Source organism: Ambystoma mexicanum, chromosome 7p, assembly GCF_040938575.1.
Source record: "Ambystoma mexicanum isolate Mex_15411 chromosome 7p, UKY_AmexF1_1, whole genome shotgun sequence".
Classification (NCBI taxonomy): Eukaryota; Metazoa; Chordata; class Amphibia; order Caudata; family Ambystomatidae; genus Ambystoma; species Ambystoma mexicanum.
Genome location: NC_090939.1, coordinates 146,029,805 through 146,049,954, shown reverse-complemented (window position 1 = coordinate 146,049,954; position 20,150 = coordinate 146,029,805). Strand labels below are relative to the sequence as shown.

The window sequence follows — 20,150 nt, the reverse complement described above, 5'->3', positions numbered from 1 at the left end:
CGTGATGTCTTGTGTAGACTTATCTGGTGGTATGCATCACGTATGTCGAGCCTGGAGAATATGGTTGCTTCCTTCATCATGAGCACCATCTCGTTTATGCTCGGAAGCGGAAAACTGTCCTTGACCACTCCTAGGTTCAAGCTTCGTAGGTCTATGCAGACTCTCAGTTCATTCGAAGATTTTTTTTTTTTTATGAGTACCACTGTGCTCAGCTATTCAGAGGACTCCACTGTTTCGATGGTACCTTCTTTAACCATCTTCTGGAGCTGGGCTTCGAGTGCTGACCTCGCTGTCGCTGGTACTGGTCTGACTTTGTGCTTTACTGGAACTGCATTGGGCTTGAGGTGGATTTTGTGTACGTAGTTTTTGATTTTTCCCGGTGTTTTAGAGAATAGGCTGGGGAAAACCTCCTTTAGGTTCGGCGCTCCTCCAGAAGAGACCAGTAGTACCTGATCAGGGTTAGTGGGGTCCAGCCTTATGCTCAGCTTGTGTTGATCGTCCCATCCCAACACGGCCGGGGCTTGAGACGAGAAGTACACTTTTGTGGTGGTAGACCTGTCTTTGAATTCAATTTTGGCCTTGATGTAGCTTAGTAAGTCCACGGTGGACCCTCCGAAAACCGTCGGCTTCTGTCTGGTGCTCCTGATTTCAACCTGTTCGCGTCCCATCATTTCATTGTACGTTTGGATGGGGAGGATGGTGAGGTCTGATCCTGAGTCGGCCATGACCCGCGTCTCCATGCCATCTACTCTCACGATGCAGTGGGGCTTTTCTCTCCTTGCTCGGGGTGCATTGACCATGATCACCATGGGTTTGTCATGCTGGTCGTCGTCGTCACTTGACTCCCTGTCGCTGTCGACGCGGGTGACAGTTTTTCCTGCCATGTACAGGCTGCAGCCACGTGGCTGAAACATCGGCATTTGGAGCATTCTTTGTTCCTTGCGGGACAGTCGGGATCACTCGTCATGTGCTTGGTGCTGGCGCATCTGTAGCACTTGGGTGCTTCCCTTTGTTTGGGTCCGTTTTCTCTCTCGGTGTCGCAGGGCTGTCTTCCCCTGCACCCTCTCCACTGGAGCACAGCCATTTCAGGAACGGGTGATGGCCCTCCGACCTCTTTGCACCTGCTGGAGGTCTTCTCTTCGGCCCTTGCAACCTGTCTGGCTTTGTCGAGGTCGATCTCCTCCTCCTGTATGAATTTGTCCTGGACCTTCCTCGAATTGGTGTGGACTACCAGCATGTCGCAGATGACCTGTTCCACGTTGTCACCGAACCCACACCGGGCTGCGAGCTCCCTCATTCTGGTGATGTAGTCATCTACGGGCTCGTTGCTCTCTTGCTTCCTAGTGTAGAATTTGAGCCAGTGAAGCACCACATTTTCCTTATTGGTGAACCTCTTTACGATGCGGCGAATTGCTTCTTGGTAGGCGTCGTCATCTTCGTTTGCTACGGGTATGGCTTTGAGCCCTGTAAAAATACGTTACCCAAGATGTCTAACGATCTTTGATTATTACACATGGCAAAGAACTTTATTCATGAGAAGAAAAGTACAAATCTAGAGACGAAGGGAAAACTAGATTATATGAACTTCTAAAAAGTAAATCTGAAATGAGCCAATGAAAGAAAAACACCAGCGTCAGTATCAAGCCCCACTCCTCCTCGGGAAATACATATCCCCAGAAGAGCACCTAGATGTTTGCTGAAGTCATCTCTTGTTCTGCGAGGCGATGGAACAGCTTTGGCAATGGAACATCTCACTGTGGCGCCAAGAAAAGTTGGAACACGTGACTTTCCCTCACACCTACGTCTAAGACAGTAGTAAACGTTTGGAAAAGCTACTCAAAAGGAAATAGATTGACATCTGACTTCAGTCTGCAACGATTTGCTTTGCACTTTTTTGACAGAGCTTTTAGCTACAAAAAATAAAATTCAAGTTTGTGGCAGCTTTCTGTCAAACCTATTCAGGTCACAGCCCAGTTTACTTTTTTGAGATAACGGTGAACAATGCATGAGAAAATTAGAAGGTTTAGTTGCTCGTCATCTCATTAACAGCTTTCATGTCTCAAGAGACCTGGCTCTGATATCTTAGTCATAGGTTTCTATAAGGAGGTGAACGCAGCAGGGCCCTTGTATTTATAATTATCACTTCTATTTGCACTAAGCGAAAAACGTGTATGCAGTCCTATTTTGTGGCAAGATTTGCACCTGTCACAATTTAGGTGCATTACGGATACTACTTCTGCAATATTAAAAAAGCGAAAGCATGTATGCCCAGTTGCCCCAATTGCAGAGTTATGGCGATCATGCAGGAGCCACGGTCTCATGCACATGTGCACCAACCGACTGAGCAAGCACAAGCTCTTGTCCATTCAGATCACATAAACGGCGCTCAAACACCAACACATCCCCAATCCAGCAGATTTAACATCGTCCAGGTCGTGATGTTGAGACTTGCTGCTCATGGGGTCTCTTATCTGTCTGTGCAGTGGCACCCACAGCGAGGAGGGCACTTTTATTGTAGAAGGCCTCACACATGGGGGCCTCATTATGCAAATCCGGGTGCATGGCCTGCTATTCCCGGGATGGCTCACATTCCTGTGTGCCTTGGTCGGGAGGCTGCCACTTCAAAGCTGTACTCACCGTGATTCTTTTACTTTTACCAGGCACAGGGTCTAACTTCTTATTCCCAATGAAAATACATTCTGAATGTAAACACCACTTTGCTCCTTTGCTTTATTTGTTGATGCTCTAGGATCTTTTCCCTTGGGTAGCTCTCTGAATGGTACTGTTGCCACAGCCAGGCCGGGCAGATGACTCTTCAAATTGTTCCTCCAGCCAATGGTTGTACTGCTTCACTCGGTTGGAACGACTTTCACTCCGATGCGGACGGCACGTAGATTTTCTCCGTTTAGGCATCAACACACCTCCATTGTAGCAAGTTTGCTCAATATATGTCTGCAGTCACTAGTTGAATGGAAAAAAAAAACAGATGAACATTCATGTGGCCAATACCGAAATCAAGACCTGTGGCTCGACCATGAACATCTAGAATGCTGTCTGACCCCCATCCCCCATCCCTGTATTAGGCCCTCCGGTGAGCCAGTTAATCAAGGTTTTAAGCTCAGGGAGGGGGGATTTTGGTTTGTCAAATACCCTTAATTTCTCAAATGAACACGACCGTAGTTATTGTTTTGCCCCCAGTTGAGGCAACTCAGAAAACTGTTACCTCTATTTTCTTTTCCTCACTAGGAAATGTTTTCCTGTCATCCAGATTTCATTTTTGTAATTCTGTTTAGTTAGCTCTTTCTAGTTTTTTGTTTAGAAAAACTCCAGTGAGGAGTGACATATACAGGCTGCAAAGGTACATCTTCATTGCTCCAGAGCCGCCGTTGCCCGCCGTTCACGCTACAGCTTAGCTTTGCTCAGAGATGTTCCTTGACGGTCGATGAGAGTACTGCATATTGGCTTGTTTGACGCCTAAAAACCTGCTAAGAATGTAATATAACTGTCATTCACGAAACATAATAATAAGTTACATGCCTGAGGAAAAGAATTACTACAAGCATGTGATTTTGGCGGTTCCATGTGTTAATATCCCTGCAAAAATATTGCCATACAAAAATATCGCCAGATTTGTGCAGCGATATTAAGGCATGGAACCTGCGGGGACACCCCTGCAACCCTCATATTAATTTAAAGGGAGCTGGGGACACCCCCGCTCCCAAAAAGTCAAATATTATCCCCACTAAAAATATTGCCTATGGCCGTTCCCGACGACCATACGGCTATATTTTTGGTGGGGATAACATTACCTGATACCATTTTGGCACGCATGCTGTTCTGCGTGTAGCGTCTAAGTCTTGAAAGTAGTACAACCCATTGGGCAGGATCTTAAGTTGTCCCATGCCAGGTGCGGAACAACCAAACACCACGTAGCTTTCAAAGAAACAATATGTTGCCTTCTGGTATGAACCGTACATGAATGCGAATGCAGCTCTGCACAAACATGGTGAGAATACAAGGAGAAAGCGCCAATGAGAGCCAGGGGAGGAGGCCAGGTATGTGATTTCATCAAATGTGGCCAGGTTCACAAATCTATACATCTCCAAAGGTCTTTGTCGATCTGCATGCATGTGTTCTGCAATTCCTCTGCCTTACAGAAACTTGGATCACCTCCTCTGATACTGTTACTGCAGCTGCTCTTACTGCTTCCTCCTCCGCCTTCTCTCAAGCCCCCTGTCCGTCGCAGGTCAGGGATAGGAGGAGGTACTGGCCTGCTTTTCCACCATCTCTTTATTCCTCTTCCCTCCCCCAATCCTTTACAGATTGTCCCCTCATTTGAGTATCATTTCTGCCGCTTTATCCATCCCTCACCTATTGCATTTCTTATTATCTATCGTCCACCCGGCCCTCTCTCCTCATTTCGTGATGCTCTTCTCTCCTCACTTCTACCATTGGACTCCCCTTTTTTTCCTTCCTGGAGACTTTAACTTGCATCTTTCCTTCACTTATCTTTCATGTCCATTCCGTGCATTACTCAACACTCATCTTTTGCAGTACTCCTCCCCACCCTCTCACAAACAGGCTTCCTTCCTTGATCTAATCTTTGCTTCTCGCTCTTCATCATTCATTGTTTTAAATCTCCCCTTTCCTTCTTCTGATCATTCCCTTTTTCACTTTCACTTCGCCTGTTCTCCCCATTTCTGACAATTGCCCTACTTTCCTTTGTCCCTTCAATCCTTCTAACGTTGTTCAATCTCTTTTGTCCGGCTTTCTTTCTCTTTTGGATTTTGCTACACAATCAGATGACTCGGCTTGCTCTCCGTTTAACGCAGTTCTCTTTTCTGCTCTTGATCTCTCTTACCTTCTTTGCCTCTACAAACCCTCTTGCAAAAACCCCCAACCTTGGCTCACCTCTAAACTGTTATTGCTCTGTTTCTCTCTTTGTCATCCTGAGCGTAAAGGGAAAAAATCCAAGCTTCTCTCTGATCTACAGGTGTTTATTTTGCCAATGCTCTACCTACAGCTTCATACTTGCCAACCCTACCGATTTAGGTGGTAGGCTACTGCTTTTTATGCGGTCCTACCGCCTACAGATTTTGCTGCCTATTCCTACTTCTATTTTTAGCTCCAGGCCTGGCTCCTGTCGGCTGTCCTGTCCCATTGCAAGCTTGTGTTGAAAGCATCATGACTTTGATTGATGATACCACTGACCTGACTTGAGCTTGACACTCTGCAGCTTAATTCGCTAGAGATCCAGCACTGGCTGCAGTGCAGACCTTCTTCCCAGTCTGCTGCTATGTGGTTCCTGCATGACCAACTCTGAGCATCAAGCATTTTCTTGTTAGTCAGGTCATTTACATTTTTGTTTTAAGAAGTTATGATTCGATATAAACATGAACAAACTTTTGACAAATCACTCGAGGGCAGTGTGGCAAATTAGGTAATTTGACCAAGTTAGCTCGGTAATGTGGTGTATTTGTTTAACTCCAAATTACAGATATGTTTCAATGTTCACTTTCAGTCTTTTCCTCAAGGGTGCCATCATAGTTGTATTTGAAACATAGCTGCAGGCAGTGGAGTCGAATAGTGCCAGTGTCAGAATAAACATAAGATTCATTGGGGATGAAAAGCCAACCATATTTCAATATTACCGTGGCACCAGATAACTCAGAATAAGCCTTCAAGGGGCTACAAAGTCCAGGGACCCTCAGGCAGCACACTACACAGACCTGGCATTGCAGAGTCCTGCACTTAACTGCTGTTTCTTATGCGACAGTGTACTTAGCCTAGGGGTTGGGTTAAAAAAATAATCCTTTTGGTAACCATGACATACATAGAAAGCCCAAAAAAGAAAATCAAGATAATTTTTCTCGCATTTCAGGAAGCTTTTTTCAAACTTGACAAATTAGGATTTCTGACGTGTTTGTTGGGGGCCTTGGGAAATAAGGAAGTAGAAAGGCTTTGCTTCCTATGTCTTCCTAGGCATGGATTCAACATACCCAGGTCCACCATGAGATGAGTGCATTCAACACATAGCCCCTGGTGAGCTGCAACCAGTAGAATGCAGTTGAGTCCCACAATATATTTGGCCTAATTGTACACAAAGCTCCTCCACCATTCCTTACAATACCTGCGTGAGCATCTTATCTATCCTCACCCTCATCCCAAATATCTACCAGGCTTTGCTGCTCCCTACCACTACTGAATGTTCTATTATACTTCTCCTGTGCCTCTCTGGCAGGCAGACAGTGTTTTACCGCTATAACCTATGGCAGTAGGCCCTATACAATTGCAATAAAACATAATATATGTGCAATGAGATACCTCACCATGGACTACTCCAGATGGATTCACAAAATGACACACAAACCACAACACACAGTACTGCACTACTGTTAAAAGATGCCGACACAAACATTGGCTCATGAGCTAGGCCTGCACTTTAAACAATAAAATAAATACATTATAAAAAATAATGACCTCCACTTACTTCTTCTTAATCACGGTACTTATTGTAGGCGGTCCGCCTTCCGACAGAACCCCTTTCCAAATTGTTTTATAGGCCCACCCTTTCAGAGCCTGGCATATAAAGCACCTGACATATCCCATAATTCTTCTGCCTACACCAAAGGAACCGGGATGTTAATTAAACTGCTATCCGTTAGTGAAAAGTTAAAGAAGAACTAGATAATTGTTTCTAGTATGTTTTAATATGAAAATATGTGTTATTAGGGCAAAAGATGGAGGTCACGCATAAGTTTTATTAGATGGCTAAATTGGCCTACATTGGTGCAGTCAATCTGTGCATTTTCTCTTACTGTGGCATGTAATTTATTACTGCCCATCAAGTGTAAAGCAAATATGATACATGTTATTGCATGGCTAGATATGCCTACATTGGTGCAGCCAGTCCTGACCTGTTTTCTTACTGTGGCATGGCATTTTTAGTAGCATAGCCAACCGGAGTATTTTCTTACGTGGCCACACTTGCCTACATTGTTGTAGTCCATCTCTACATGGTTACTTGCTGTGGCATTGAATTTTTTACTGGACATCAAGGGTAAAGCCAACATACTCAGTGTTGTTATGTAGCCATACTGTCCTACATTGTTGCAGCTATTCTGGACATGTTTTCTTATTGTTGCATGACCTTTTTACTGGCAAAGCCAACATGAATGTGGGGTATGCTGCTACATGGGGATACTGGTTTATATTGGCAAAGCCAGCCGAGATCTGTTGTCTTATGGTATCGTTACTGGCATTATCCGTGAAGAAAACCTGGGTATGTTCTTTATTGGGAATACTGGCATGTATTGGGGCACCTAGCGTAGGCATGTATGGGCACAGTGCCTTGAACAAGTTTATATACTGGCGTATATGGTGAGAAAAGGCATCATGAAATGAGTTACCCCACAAAACCGATTGCAAACAGTGTGTCGTTTTCCTCAATTTTTTATAGAAAGTGTACTGCAAAATGGCCCACTTTAACCCGTTATTTTAAACATTTCTTGTGGGAAGAACTCTCCAAGCCCTGCGTAGTTGGGTTGGGCTCCCTTGCTATGTTCGGTCGCTCCCTCATATTTGTGGGTAACATTTACGCCTTTCCAATTAAAAAGTTCACCAACCGCCATTGCTCATTTGGTCATTTGATTTCTCATGATGGGTCAGAGGATCTGGGCTAGACTACATCAGACAGTCCTTTACTGTAATCTGGTTAGCGTCATGTGTCAGGTCATGTTATTTCCTGTGATGTCATCAGGTTAAAGGTCATGTGCTTTCATTTCCTGTGTTGTCATCTTTATACCAATGACTATTTTTGAAATATAAAGAATCCTTCAGATTTTTGGTCACAAGGTGTTGGCAACTATGTAGCTTGGTGCTATTTAACGCCAACAAACGCTACTATTCTAATCTTATTTTACCCCTCTTCTCATCCAAGCCGTCTCTCCCAGTCTTTAAACTATCTTCTCTCACACTCTCTTCCTAATCTTGCTCTTAACTCCCCTTCATCTTCCTCTGACTTTACTTCGTTCTTTAAAGAGAAGGTTTGTCACTTAAGGGCCCCCCTTCAGTCACCCACTCCGTCCGACACTCCCCTCTCATCATACACTGCCTGCTCCTTCCCCCACCTTAGCCTCCTTTTCCCATCTTCCTGACACTGAAACTGCTACTCTCATCGCTAGAGTTCTTCCCTCTCCCTCTCTCCTGAATCTTATTCCTTCAACAATTATTCCAAAGGTTTTTCCCATTCTCCTTCCATATCTCAGCTCTATTTTTCATCTTTCGCTCCCAACCTCTGCTTATGCCTCTTCATTTAAGAATGCAGTCATTCTCCCGCTACTTAAGAAACCCACTCTTTACTTCTTAGTAATATCTAACTACCGACCGATTTCCCTTCTTCCATACCTCTCTAAGCTCGTAGAACCCGCTGTTTATTTCCAACTGTCCCCCTATCTAGATCATTCTCTTCTTTCTTCTTATCAATCGGGGTTCTGCTCTCTTCACTCAACAGAGTCCACTTTCCTTGCATTTTCTGATGCTCTTTTTTCTGCCCTTCATTCTAAACTCTCCTCTATTCGTATACTATTAGATCTCTCTGCTGCCTTCGACACAGTGGATCACTCTCTCCTTCTTTCTACTCTCTCCTCTTTTGGTATTCGGAGTTCTGTTCTTAATTGGTTCCGCTCCTATTTTTTGGATCGTTCTTTCTCTGTTTCTTGTGCTAGTCATCTTTCCTTAGCTATCGCTCTTCAACACATTATTCCTCAAGGCTCTGTCCTGGGGCCTCTCTGATTCTCCAACTGCACTGTGCCACTTGCCCGTATAATTCTTTGGCCTATCATATCACTTCTATGCGGACGACACCCAGATTTTTCTCTTTTTCTCTCTTTCCCTGATTTCCCTGAATCCATCCATAATAACATCTCTAATTGTTTCGGTGTTGTTCAATCTTAGATGAACTTGCGGCTCCTCCACCTCAATCCATCGAATAAAGAAATGATCTTTTTCCCATTTTTTTCCCCTATATCTTCCGCTCCTTCCTCCATCCTATTTCCTCGTTTCTCTATTTCTCTGTCTCCCTCGGCTCGCATTCTTGGAGTCATTTTTTATTCTAATCTTACTTTTGCTTGCCTTATTTCTGCTGCTGGTAGAGCTTGCCTCTTCCAACTTTTTAACATTCTGCCACTAAACTCCTTATTTCTTCTCTGGTTCTTTCCAGGCTTGATTATTGCTCAGCCGTTCTCGTCGGTCTTCCGGCCTTTCGTCTCGCTCCCTTGCAGTGCATATTTCATTCTGCAATTTGCACCCTTTTCCGGCTTCCTCCTTGCGCATCTATCAACGTGGTTTAACAATCTCTCTTTCTGTTGGTTACCCCGAAAACTGCCTTTTGCTGGGTCTCGTTTTGAATTTTTCGCAGTGCTGGTTCCTAAATTGTGAAATGCTCTACCACTGTCTGTTAGTATCTCCTCATCTTTGTATTCTTTCCGTTCCTCCCATATAACACATTTGTTGGTGTAATGTGGTTATAAAAGTTTAAATCTTCACTTGCGTCATTTTATTGTACCGTCTTTGTCTGTTAAGAACTTTGGCAAAGGCGCTATATGAATTCAAAAAATATATTAATTAAATGAAAATAAGATTTTTGAATTCTGGCACAGTCAATAGAATATGTACCATTTACTTGGTTAATGGTAACATTTTATATTTACAATGCATTGATGATAGCCTATAAAAACTCACATTTCAGGGAGCGTGGCTTATCTGGACATCGAGTTGGTCGTACCCGATGTCGGCTATGTGAGGGTGTGATGGGCGGCCCACCCTGCAACTCTCCTAGCTTTAATCCATCTGGTGCCTGAATTTCCCAACCTCACTATAGCCCTGCTTGCCATGTGATTGGGGGCTGGTAGCTCTGTGGGAGGCTGCTGCAGAGCTCAGCCCCGGTCGTGGTGCCATTTCCAAGATGGCGGCCGCACCGAGGACATGATTTACTGAGTGAAGCTTCTCACCGCTTCCAAGATGGCAGCCTTACCGAAGACATGATTTACTGAGTGGAGCTTCTCACCACTTCCAAGAGGGCGGCCACATCGAGGTCGTGACTTCCTGGGGAGGGCTCTCCGTGGGAGAGTGGCGCTCGGATCAGGGGGCCTTTTGCCCTGTGAGGCGCTCCGCGCAGCCCCAGATGGGTTGAGGAAGTTAGGGCTGCCCCAGAGGAGGGGGATCGGACACTTTGGAGTCACAGAGGCCTGGCACCACTCACCATGGCACAAAATTGCTGGTGCCTCCCAGACTAAGCATTGTACTGTGAAAATAATGCAATCGTGTCTAGCATTTTACTAAATCCCTTTAATGAGAATCTATTTATGTTGATGGCACTCCAGGAAATCTTATATCACAGTTTTGGAGCCTCCCTCCACGTTGCCTATTCTAAGAGTGACTTCCCTTAGTGTTCTGTATTGATCATTACTCAAGTGCCCCTTCCACCTGCCGCTGCCACCCTTGGTAATCTAGGTATTAAAAACGTTCAATGTGTTTACCTCTGAAGGCCAAATTCGGATGCAAAACTTGGGGTGGTGGGGATTGAGGAATTCTATAGCGCCTCCCCCTTTTTAAAATTTGATTATAGCCTGAATACCAGCACTTGCATGTACCACTTCACACATTTAGTGGCGTTTGCTACGAAATATGCCAAATTGTATTGTAAGTCCAAGTATTTCCTTGCAGGTTTCATTGTTTTCTTTCCAAATAAACTTGACTTGATGATGAAATGACTAATCCACTTTTGTTGACCTACAGAGGTGAGCTCAATGCATTCACATTCTTCTGTCTACTGCATCATTGTACACACACTGGCCTCACTGTTGAGCATTCAATATGAACGAAGAAGAAAGGTTGTAGAACCTGCATAAACTAGGTTAGGTAACAAAGTGACAATCACTTGCTCCACACACTGGGTTTGGAATAATTGTCCAATTCTAATACAAGAATTCTCAAATAACAACACTGGTCAATCTTCAATTCAAATATTCTTTACTAATCGGCCAACACGTGTTTCGACCTTATTACAAAGCTCTTCTTTAGGGCGTTTTCTCAGTGGGAGTTTGCAAACTCCCAAGAATTGGTTCAATATCTCTTGCTTCCTGTGAACGCTGTTGTGATAATTTAGTTAATTTGCACCAAAAGAAAAATTCTAAAATGTTGTCTATTGTGACTGATATACTGCACAATCAGTTTTTCAGGGTATAATCCCAGCTCAGTAGTTCATTATGATGGGTTTATTACACCCATCCGCCTCCTAGGTTCGGAAATCTTAGCGTTCCGCGTGGTGCATGATAACAATTTCCTACATTTATGGTAGATCGCTCAATCGAGTGTTAGCCCTTGCCCCATTTCTCTAAGGTAAGTTAGAGCAGTGTTTACTATGCCAAAAGGAATTGCTGAAACACCTGAAATAGTCAGCAATCTAGTCAGAATCACTACAGTCAGAAGGAAGGTGGCAGAGCAGTGGAGATGGAACATTTTGGACCTAATCTTGCATAAGGCACTGTCATCTGAGCTGGCCAGTCATGCAACTTGCAGAGAGACCTATTTACACTTTCCTGTTCTGTGCTCTTCTCATTTCTTGGGGCCTTCGGATTGCTAATGAAAAAGTCACTACCTCAAGTAACCCACTTTATTTTCCTTTCTCCCAAGCTAGCACGTGGCTCAGTGGCTCTTTTCCTTCCCAAAATGGCCACTACCTTGCAGGAGAGCTAGTCTAATATCATGGAGCGCCACTTTCATATGCAAACACATGATTGTGCCGTTGAAAACAATGCCATCAGTGCCAGTGCCTTGTCCAGGCTCTTTTGACTGTGGTGGCCCAAGTAGGGCACTGATTTAGGCAGGGAAGGCATGAAGTGCAATCAACACACGTATCATGATCATAGTTTAGGATAATTGGGTGTCTAATCAAATTCCAGGTGTAGCACGTGCCACCCCAGGTCACACCCTGGACACACCACTGATCAGTGCCAGTGCGCTGCCATTTGTACATTAACGTGAACTTTGTCTCCCACGTCAGGGAGAGCAGAGGTCGGTCACAATTTCAATACAGAAGGCACTGCTTCAGCCCTTACCTGTCTGGGACTATGTTGTGATCATACAGAAGGGGAGGAAAGTCGGGGAGGATAGCTTAGGAGCAACGTGCTCACATTGGAAGCAAGACTACATGGAGCAACACAGGTTCGATCCCCGGGTCCGCGCTTTGAAACCTCTTGGTATTAAGCACGTTATAAATAACCTCTCATATCATATCATGTCATGTTCGTCTGCTGCTTGCCTTGGACCTTGGCGTGGTTCGCCACTGCAGTGGGTCTTTTTAGCTCAAAGACAGGAGTTTCTAGGCACCCATCGTTGGTCACTGCTGCACCTCAGGAATCGCTCTATGCAAACACTGGACTGTACCGTGTGGCAAGCATTCCCCATGCCCAAGTTTCATATGCCCCCAACCACCCTACCCACAAACAGGCAAATAGGTGGCGTTCCCATGGGCAAGGTTCCTAGGCCAGGGGTTGGGGGGGACAAGTTAAGGAAATTGTGCTGGTGGACTTGTGATATAGACAAAATCCATACTTTCTACCATCATACTTTGTATTAAATCATTTATTTTACTTTTCTGGTAGGAGGGAAAGATGGCTCACAAGTGGCGGTGGCACAAGCAAGATGAATGCAATTCAGCCTATAAGGAGTTCTGTATCTATTATTATTATTATTATTATTATTATTATTATTATTATTATATGTGGAGAAAAAGTAAACCATGAATTAGTGAAGCATTTTCTGCAGTGCAAACTTAACGGAATCACTTCTAGGTGATCTTGTTTTGGGTAACCATGGAGATAAGACGCATGTAGGTAGAGTGATTTGCCCAGGATCACAGATTGCTTAAGTAGAGAAGCTAGGGCATGAACCCGGGTTTTCTATTTGCACAGTTTGCAGTTTCTTAGGTATTATGGTGGTACCCTCATCACATGACTAATGGTACCAGAATGTAATGTGATAGGAGCCTAAAACCAAGGACTGACTGATTGTCCCAATTTGAGATTTCTTTAATCTCTCTCCCAGTTTATACATGTATGATAACATCACCTCTTCTTAGCCATTGTTTGATAAATCATACATCTTATTGTTATGCATGATGTGAACACAAGTAGCATTCCAACACATAAAAACAAAAATGCAGTAAATGTACTGGTGGTTTTTGTTGCGTCTCGTGTTCCCTGCCTTGGTCCTGCATGAATGTTTGCCTGAGAGAATGCCTCTTGGAATGTTATGCCTGTGGAATGTTGTGGTGTGAGTGCCCCTCTAAGCTCCATGAAGGTCAGTTGGAGTGAAGCAGCCTGTGAGAGAGGAGGCTGGTGGATGTCTCCTGTGTACCGTCCTACTTACGAGCCCTTGGATTTACCTGTAGTATATACCTTGTCACTGGAACTTAGTAAAGAAGTTCACTTCTACAGAGTAAGCAGTGCCTGAAGGAAGAAAGGAAGCAGTGAGACCAGGGCAGAGGACATTCTCCATTCCTCCAGCCCCCAAAGGTGAGATAACCCCTGTCCCATAGCCCAACAGCAGTTGCATAGCAGGAAGGAGGCAGCTGGGGGTGGGAGTTAACTGTAGAGCAGTTGGAGTACAAGTGGGGCTACCTTATAGTCTTTGGCCACTGAAGCAGCAGGTCCCAGTGGGGCCAACTTGCGGTTTCTGGTCACTGGAGCAGCACATCCCAGAGGGGCTGCCTTAAAGTTATTTGACCACTGGAGCAGTGTTTCCAAGCGGGGCCACCATACAGATTCTGGCCACCTTAAGCATATTGGCCACTGAATAGTAGTGAGCATCAGTGGGGCCATCTTTAAGTATTTTGGCTACTGGAAAAGGAGTTACAAAAATGTGTAGCAGTTCCCAGCAGGGCCACCGTGAAGAATTGGTCACTGGTTCACAGCGGAGCCTCCTTACAGATTTTGGCCACTGGAGCAGATTTTCCAGCGGCCCACCTTACAGTTATTTGGCCACTGGAGCAGCATTTCCAGCGGGCCACCTTGCAGTTTCCGGCCACTGGAGTTAATATATGGTAGCAGCTGTTGTAGCAGCATTTCCCAGTGGGGCCATTTTGAAATTCTTTTTGGCCACTGGAGCAACACACCTGATCACTGGCACAGATAAAGCCTGGGAAAGATTAAGTAGTTAGAGGATCAGACTCCAGAAGGGCCTCCTTACAGCACCTGGTCACTGGCATAGAAAATGGTCTGGGAGAGATACTGCGACTGTCATAGCCTCTGTAGTGTTGAGTTAGTGACGGTCCCTTCTACAGAGGGAATACAGCAGCAATGCAATCACAAAGGACCTAGTGGCAAGCAGGTCACTTACCTGAGCAGTAGCATGAGCCTGAAATGTGTTGGAGTGATGTGTGCCGGAGTGAGTGCTCGTAGTCATCAAAGCATTTCGTTCTGTGCCCTGCATGCTGTTCGGCGTCAGAGGAGGCATCTGCTCATTGCAGGGAGACTTGGGGATATTGCAGATGTTGTGGTGCTATCCTTGAGGAGCCTGAAAGCACATATCTCATGGTTTTAGAAGAACTTGGTCCTGATTTGTTGCCTTTTTTACAAGATCTTTCTGTATATAACAGAGAGTACTGACTTTGTTATTGCGTGTGATGTGAGGCCTGTGATATGTCGTGGGTCCTGCCTGGTTATGTTTGGCTCAGTTCTTTGGTTTGGTTGTGGTTAAAGAGTGTCTTGGGGCAGCTGATGTGGCCTCTGTTTAGAACAGTTGAAATGCTTTGTGATCATTGAATGTGACGGCAATGAATTAGTGAAAGGTGTGTCTTGCACTAACACTTTTTCTTCCACAGGACCAACGTGTACTTTATGGACTTTTTCACAAAATGTTTAGAGTTTCAAGACTTGGATTGCAGTTTAGTGATGAGACTGGTGGAAGTTTTGCTTGGTAACAATTTCTGGGCTTTGGAACCCGGCACTAGTTTTATTGGGGTGTTCTGCCACCCGTGCCACAGAGTTTGGGGTTTGGAATCTGGCACTGGTTTTATAGGGGTGCTCTGCCACCAGTGCCACAGATTTTGGGGTTTGGAACCTGGCACTGGTTTTATAGGGGTGTTCTGCCACCCGTGACACAGATTGTGGGGTTTGGAACACAGTACTAGTTTTATAGGGGTATTCTGCCACCCGTGACAGAAATGTTGGGGTTTGGAACCCAGCACTAGTTTTATAGGGGTGTTCTGCCACCCGTGACACAGATTGTGGGGTTTGGAACCCAGTACTAGTTTTATAGGGGTATTCTGCCACCCGTGACACAAATGTTGGGGTTGACTTGGGGAGTTGGATGCTGATTTCTTAGGGGGTGGTTGGTCCTCTCCGCCTGGTTTGCACAGAGGGGGTGCCTGTGCTCTGTGCATTTTGAGCTTTGATTAATTGTTCTGGTAGTATACCAGAAGATGAAGGGTGTGCTGTGCTTCAGTGCACCTTAGTTGTTGGCAGTAGGATGAATGAGGGTGTTGTTTTTGGATCGTGTGGCAATGCTGGTGTGTTGAGAGTTAAGGCTGGTTCCTTGGTCTGAGTGTCTGTAGTAGGCCTGCGACAGACTCTGAGTGCATTGGATAGTGGATTTCCAGGTCGTTGAAGGGACTATGTTGGTGGGAGCTTGAGGCATGTCTCCGTGTTCTTCGGAATGGAGTGAGTGGGTCTTGGATTGGAGTGGAGGTGACCAGGGTGTTGTTGGTTCATACTTTGGTCACATCGCCCCATTTATTTTACGTCACCCTGCTTTGGTCCTGCATGAATGCTTGCCTGAGAGAATGCCTGATTTAATGTTATGCCTATGGAATGTTGTGGTGAGAGTGCCCCTGTAAGCTCCATGAGGCAGTTCAGTGAAGCAGTCTGTGAGAGAGGAGGCGGGTCGATGTCTCCTGTGTACCTTCCTACTTACTTACCCTTGGACTTACCTGATGTATATACCTTGTCACTGGAACTTCCCTTACATAAGTAACAGACCTTTCATTTCACCAGTTTTCCGTTTAAGAAAATTATTTTACGTTGTAACTAAATCTGCTTTGGAATTCCATGTTAGCAAGCCTAAGGACACTGTAAGGATACTTTTTTTATACACTATACACGTGTAAGCCTGCACTTGAGTGAACACTAGTGTGATCAGCTCATGGGAATTTCACTATGAGATCATCTAAATGGCCCCCAGTCCCACAGCTGATGATGGAGGCTTAGGTTGATTTGTCTGATGAAGGTCAAAATAAAACACTGGAGCAAACAAACAATCAGCAAAAAAACATGTAAATGCAGACACACACAGCGCAAGACATGCCATGTCATTAATCATGCTTGTGAAGTTTGTGAAGTTGCCATCAGCAGAGAGTGCCATGTCCCACACCGATTTTATCAGCATTAGGGAGCCAAACTTCCCAGTCCCCACATCGTTGGCACGTAAAGCATGTTTTGCTGGCCAGAGAGAAAGACCAAAGTCGATTGCGTCGCTACCTCAGCAGCTATCATAAAAATAAAGGAAAGACTTCAAGCCCATCTTCATATAACCAGCAACAAAAGACTGATGGGCGATCAAACAAATTCATTTTACCATAGAAGCCCTTATGTGCCCATGCAGTCAGAACTAAAAATCGCCCCTCATATTAGCTGCGGTGTACATGGCAGTGGATGGGGAAATGTTATTTGTAGAATGGTGTTGATGTTCTGGAAAAAGAAATTGATGGACACAAACCAAGTTTCGACTCATTTTTTTTCTGGGTGTCAGTGTCGGCCAACTAAATTGATCTAAGAAACTTGTGTGTTTACTTAATAGTAGGGGGAGTTGATCACAACGTTCTAGAATCTACCCAGTTTGATTGAACCCCTTTAACCTCTTTGTCTTTTCTTTAAAGGGAAACTTGATGTTTCCACCTCTCCCAGGGCGATCCCCAAAGAGCCCAGGGTTTAAAGGTATGCCGTCTCCATTCCACAGCCCGCCTTCTACTCCCAACAGCCCCAATCGGCACTCTCGCTCCAGCGACTCAGACACGGTTCCAGTCAGCTTCGAGAACCCACCAGAAGAAGCCCCCCTCCGAGGCCTCATTAAGGTGAGACTTAAACCATTTTAGCTTGCAGAGCCCTCAAGTTTCCCACAGGCATGCAGTTCTGTTTTTGCTTGGGATTCTGTGGCTTGTAGTTTCACTAAATTTCAAATGGAAAAGATAAAAACTACAAGTCCCAAAATCCATAGAGAAAAAACAGGGCTGGGTGTCCATCTCACAAATGGCCACAGTAAACTTGAGAGCTCTGTGCTTGCATGTTAAAAGCTAATGTGGCTCAGGTTGACTAAATTGAGAGCACATGAGAGTATGTGGTCCATTTCGGATATTTTCACCAATCTGAAAGCAGTCTGGGATCGATGAGTTGCTTTTCCCATTGCATGCTCCAAAGCAGGGGTGTTGCTAGGTCTGGAAAAGACCTGGGGCTACGCTGATATCGGAACTGTCGGGACTGGGGGCTAGGTAGCCTTTTGATTGTAGCTCCTGAGATTCTATCCAGGGCTACAACCAAAAGACCAGGGGTTATAACCCCATCATCCCCCCCTAGCAACGCCTCTGCTCCAAAGGGCATACTCCATAGATTTGCAATTACAATAAAAGAACAGGACGGGACTGCTTTGCATTCGTGTGTGAGCAGGTGGTTCACTGGAGGGCTTCGACTATGCGCTTTGCAATAATCTCACTGGTAGTGTTTGAACGACTGTGGACACACATGGTGCAAAGGAGTCTGACGGAGATCCAAGCTGTATTTTGAGAAGTAGATTTTCTGCACAATTGTGCCTTTGTGCTAATCATGGGGCTGTGACTGGAAAAGTTCATCTGTAGGCAACTGGGCTGCCCACTGCAGAGGCCATGGTGCCACATCTCTTTCAAGCATGAGTTCATTGATCATAGGAAGGCCAGTAAGGAGCCCTGCTCATCCATTGATTCTCTGCTTCTGATGGTGTAGGAGCAGAGAACCGGGAGCTGTGTAGGATGTCAATCGCTTGGGTTTGCCTGTTAAGGTCTCCATTATGTCCTCGGCACACTGTTGCATGCACATGTATCCAGCCAGCTGCCAAACACAGTGGAAAGTGAAAGGAGAAGGAGAAGTGTTGGTATCACATAGTATAAAGTGTGTACACATCAGGCCAGGGTTCATGGTGGCATTGGAACGAGTGCTGGTGAGAGTGGCCTGCTCAGTATACTTTGGGCGTGTTCGGTTACGTTTAGTTGGCCCTCATCGGTGTCCTTGATGTAGAGCAGTGAGACATTGATGTACAATTTAACAGCTGTTTCAGTGTATACGCCTAACCAGGAATCTGGTCAGCGTTCATGGTGTCGTTGGAGCTGGTGATGCTGAGCGCGGTTGGCTTAGTATCCGCTGGGAGTTTTCAGAGATGGCTTCCTTGAAGGGGGGCATGGAGGCAAGCGCACAAGTCAAGGAAGAGCGTGTTCCTGTATATGTTGCGTAAACAGGGGAAAGTAGAGGAATCTGAGTGTTGGGCAAGTCGGTTTGGGCCTAGTTAGGGCTTGTTCAGGGTTTGGAGGTGGCAACTGGGTGTTTATATGGAGATATTTTGGGTCAGGTCAGAGGTGCGAAGATGAACCCATATTTACCCCACAGAGTGGCATGTGCTTTTACTGTTACCACCCTACTTCTAATAAAACTTTGAGTATCCTTGATGGATCTGCTTGATGGCAGGCCTGAGGCAGCATTTGAATCCCTCATAGAATATACGTATATCTCATAGAACGTACTGTGTTACATAGAGAACACACCCTAGCAGACCGCAGGATAGAATCCACGCCACCTCTACGTAACCAAGAAACCAGCCAGGACATATGGGTACGTATTGCACTCTATGTCGTTGGAAGATAGCCGCAGGCACGGCCAACCACCTGCACACATCTGCCATCATACACTACTTGAAGACACATCGCACAACACCTCTGCCATTAGAATGCAGCTATGTCCCACGACAAAAATTAGGTCTAGCTGGACACATAATCAGTCTCCTGCACTCGCATTCTCTCCCGACTACCTCACAGCACCCATCCACATGCCAGTTCGACATGGGTCGCTAGCAGGGACTTGGCCACCCCTACCTACTTTCACATTGAGTAAAAATGCACACGCACGTTCTAAACTCCTTTGACGAATCTCCCTTACCTTGGACTTTGGTCCCCTTATGGAGTTCACCTACAGTGCTTTGAAGCCATACCAATGGAAAAAGGCGCTATAAAAATGACGAATTACATTATATTTGATGAGAGCAGCGGGAGATGATTTATGATGTTGCTTGGTAACATTGTGCTGTATTTTGTGGGCTTGGTCATTTGCTCCCCCTGTCACTGTAACTCCTCTCCAATGGTGTAATAGCCACGCCGCTTTGGGGAGTAGATTAGAAGTAAATAAAGAGTAGTTTCAGTGAAGAGAGAGGTGTAGTAATTGATGTATTGTTATTATTAGAGCAGCTTCCGGGGCGGTCATAGTGTGACTAAGCATTGTGTGGAATTGGTGCCCTTGTGCTTCTCCCCTGTGAGGTGTTATGGGTCTGTTCACCTAGAATCTCAAATTGTGTCAAGAAAATATTTTGATCTCTAAAACCCTCACTACATGTTGCGTTGTCGTCGACCGTTTTCAGTCGTTCAGATTGAATTCAACAGGTACAGGATTATCAAAACTCCTGTGCGCAAGTCATGTCACAGAAAACACAGTCGATTCCACAGTTAATGACCAAATTTGATTGCTAGAGAAAGATCGTGTAGATCACAATATCTCTGCAGTAAATATTGTAAATCAAATTAAGCTGACATGAATATTGATTCTGTGCTTCATAATGTAAATGAGCTGTTGTGCAGCTGCAGATATTGGTCAGGTGTCACATGTGGCGCTTAGTCAAGTCGCCACGGTTACTGTAATGGGAGAGGGAGAAAGGAGAGAAGATTTAAGGTCTGTACCTATATCGACTCCTAAATTCACCCTATACATTTATAGTATTTCCACCTGTATTAGAGACGTACTCCATAACTCACAAGCGGACCGATTCCATCAGATGTACATGCTAACATAAACTCTAGATTT

At 45.1% G+C, this 20,150-nt stretch overlaps 1 protein-coding gene across 2 annotated transcripts in view; it reads left to right on the top strand.

The window, feature by feature from the left end:
* The window catches only part of RCSD1 (RCSD domain containing 1), a 357,500-nt gene that overhangs the window by 293,962 nt on the left and 43,388 nt on the right, over positions 1-20,150 (top strand). For both annotated transcript variants that reach the window (XR_011283422.1, XM_069635934.1), the window contains exon 5: positions 16,937-17,131. Coding sequence is in view for 1 of the 2 variants with exons in the window: in XM_069635934.1 (XP_069492035.1) it covers positions 16,937-17,131 (195 nt within the window). In the remaining variant the exon portion in view is untranslated. The remainder of the gene's footprint in view (positions 1-16,936; positions 17,132-20,150) is intronic.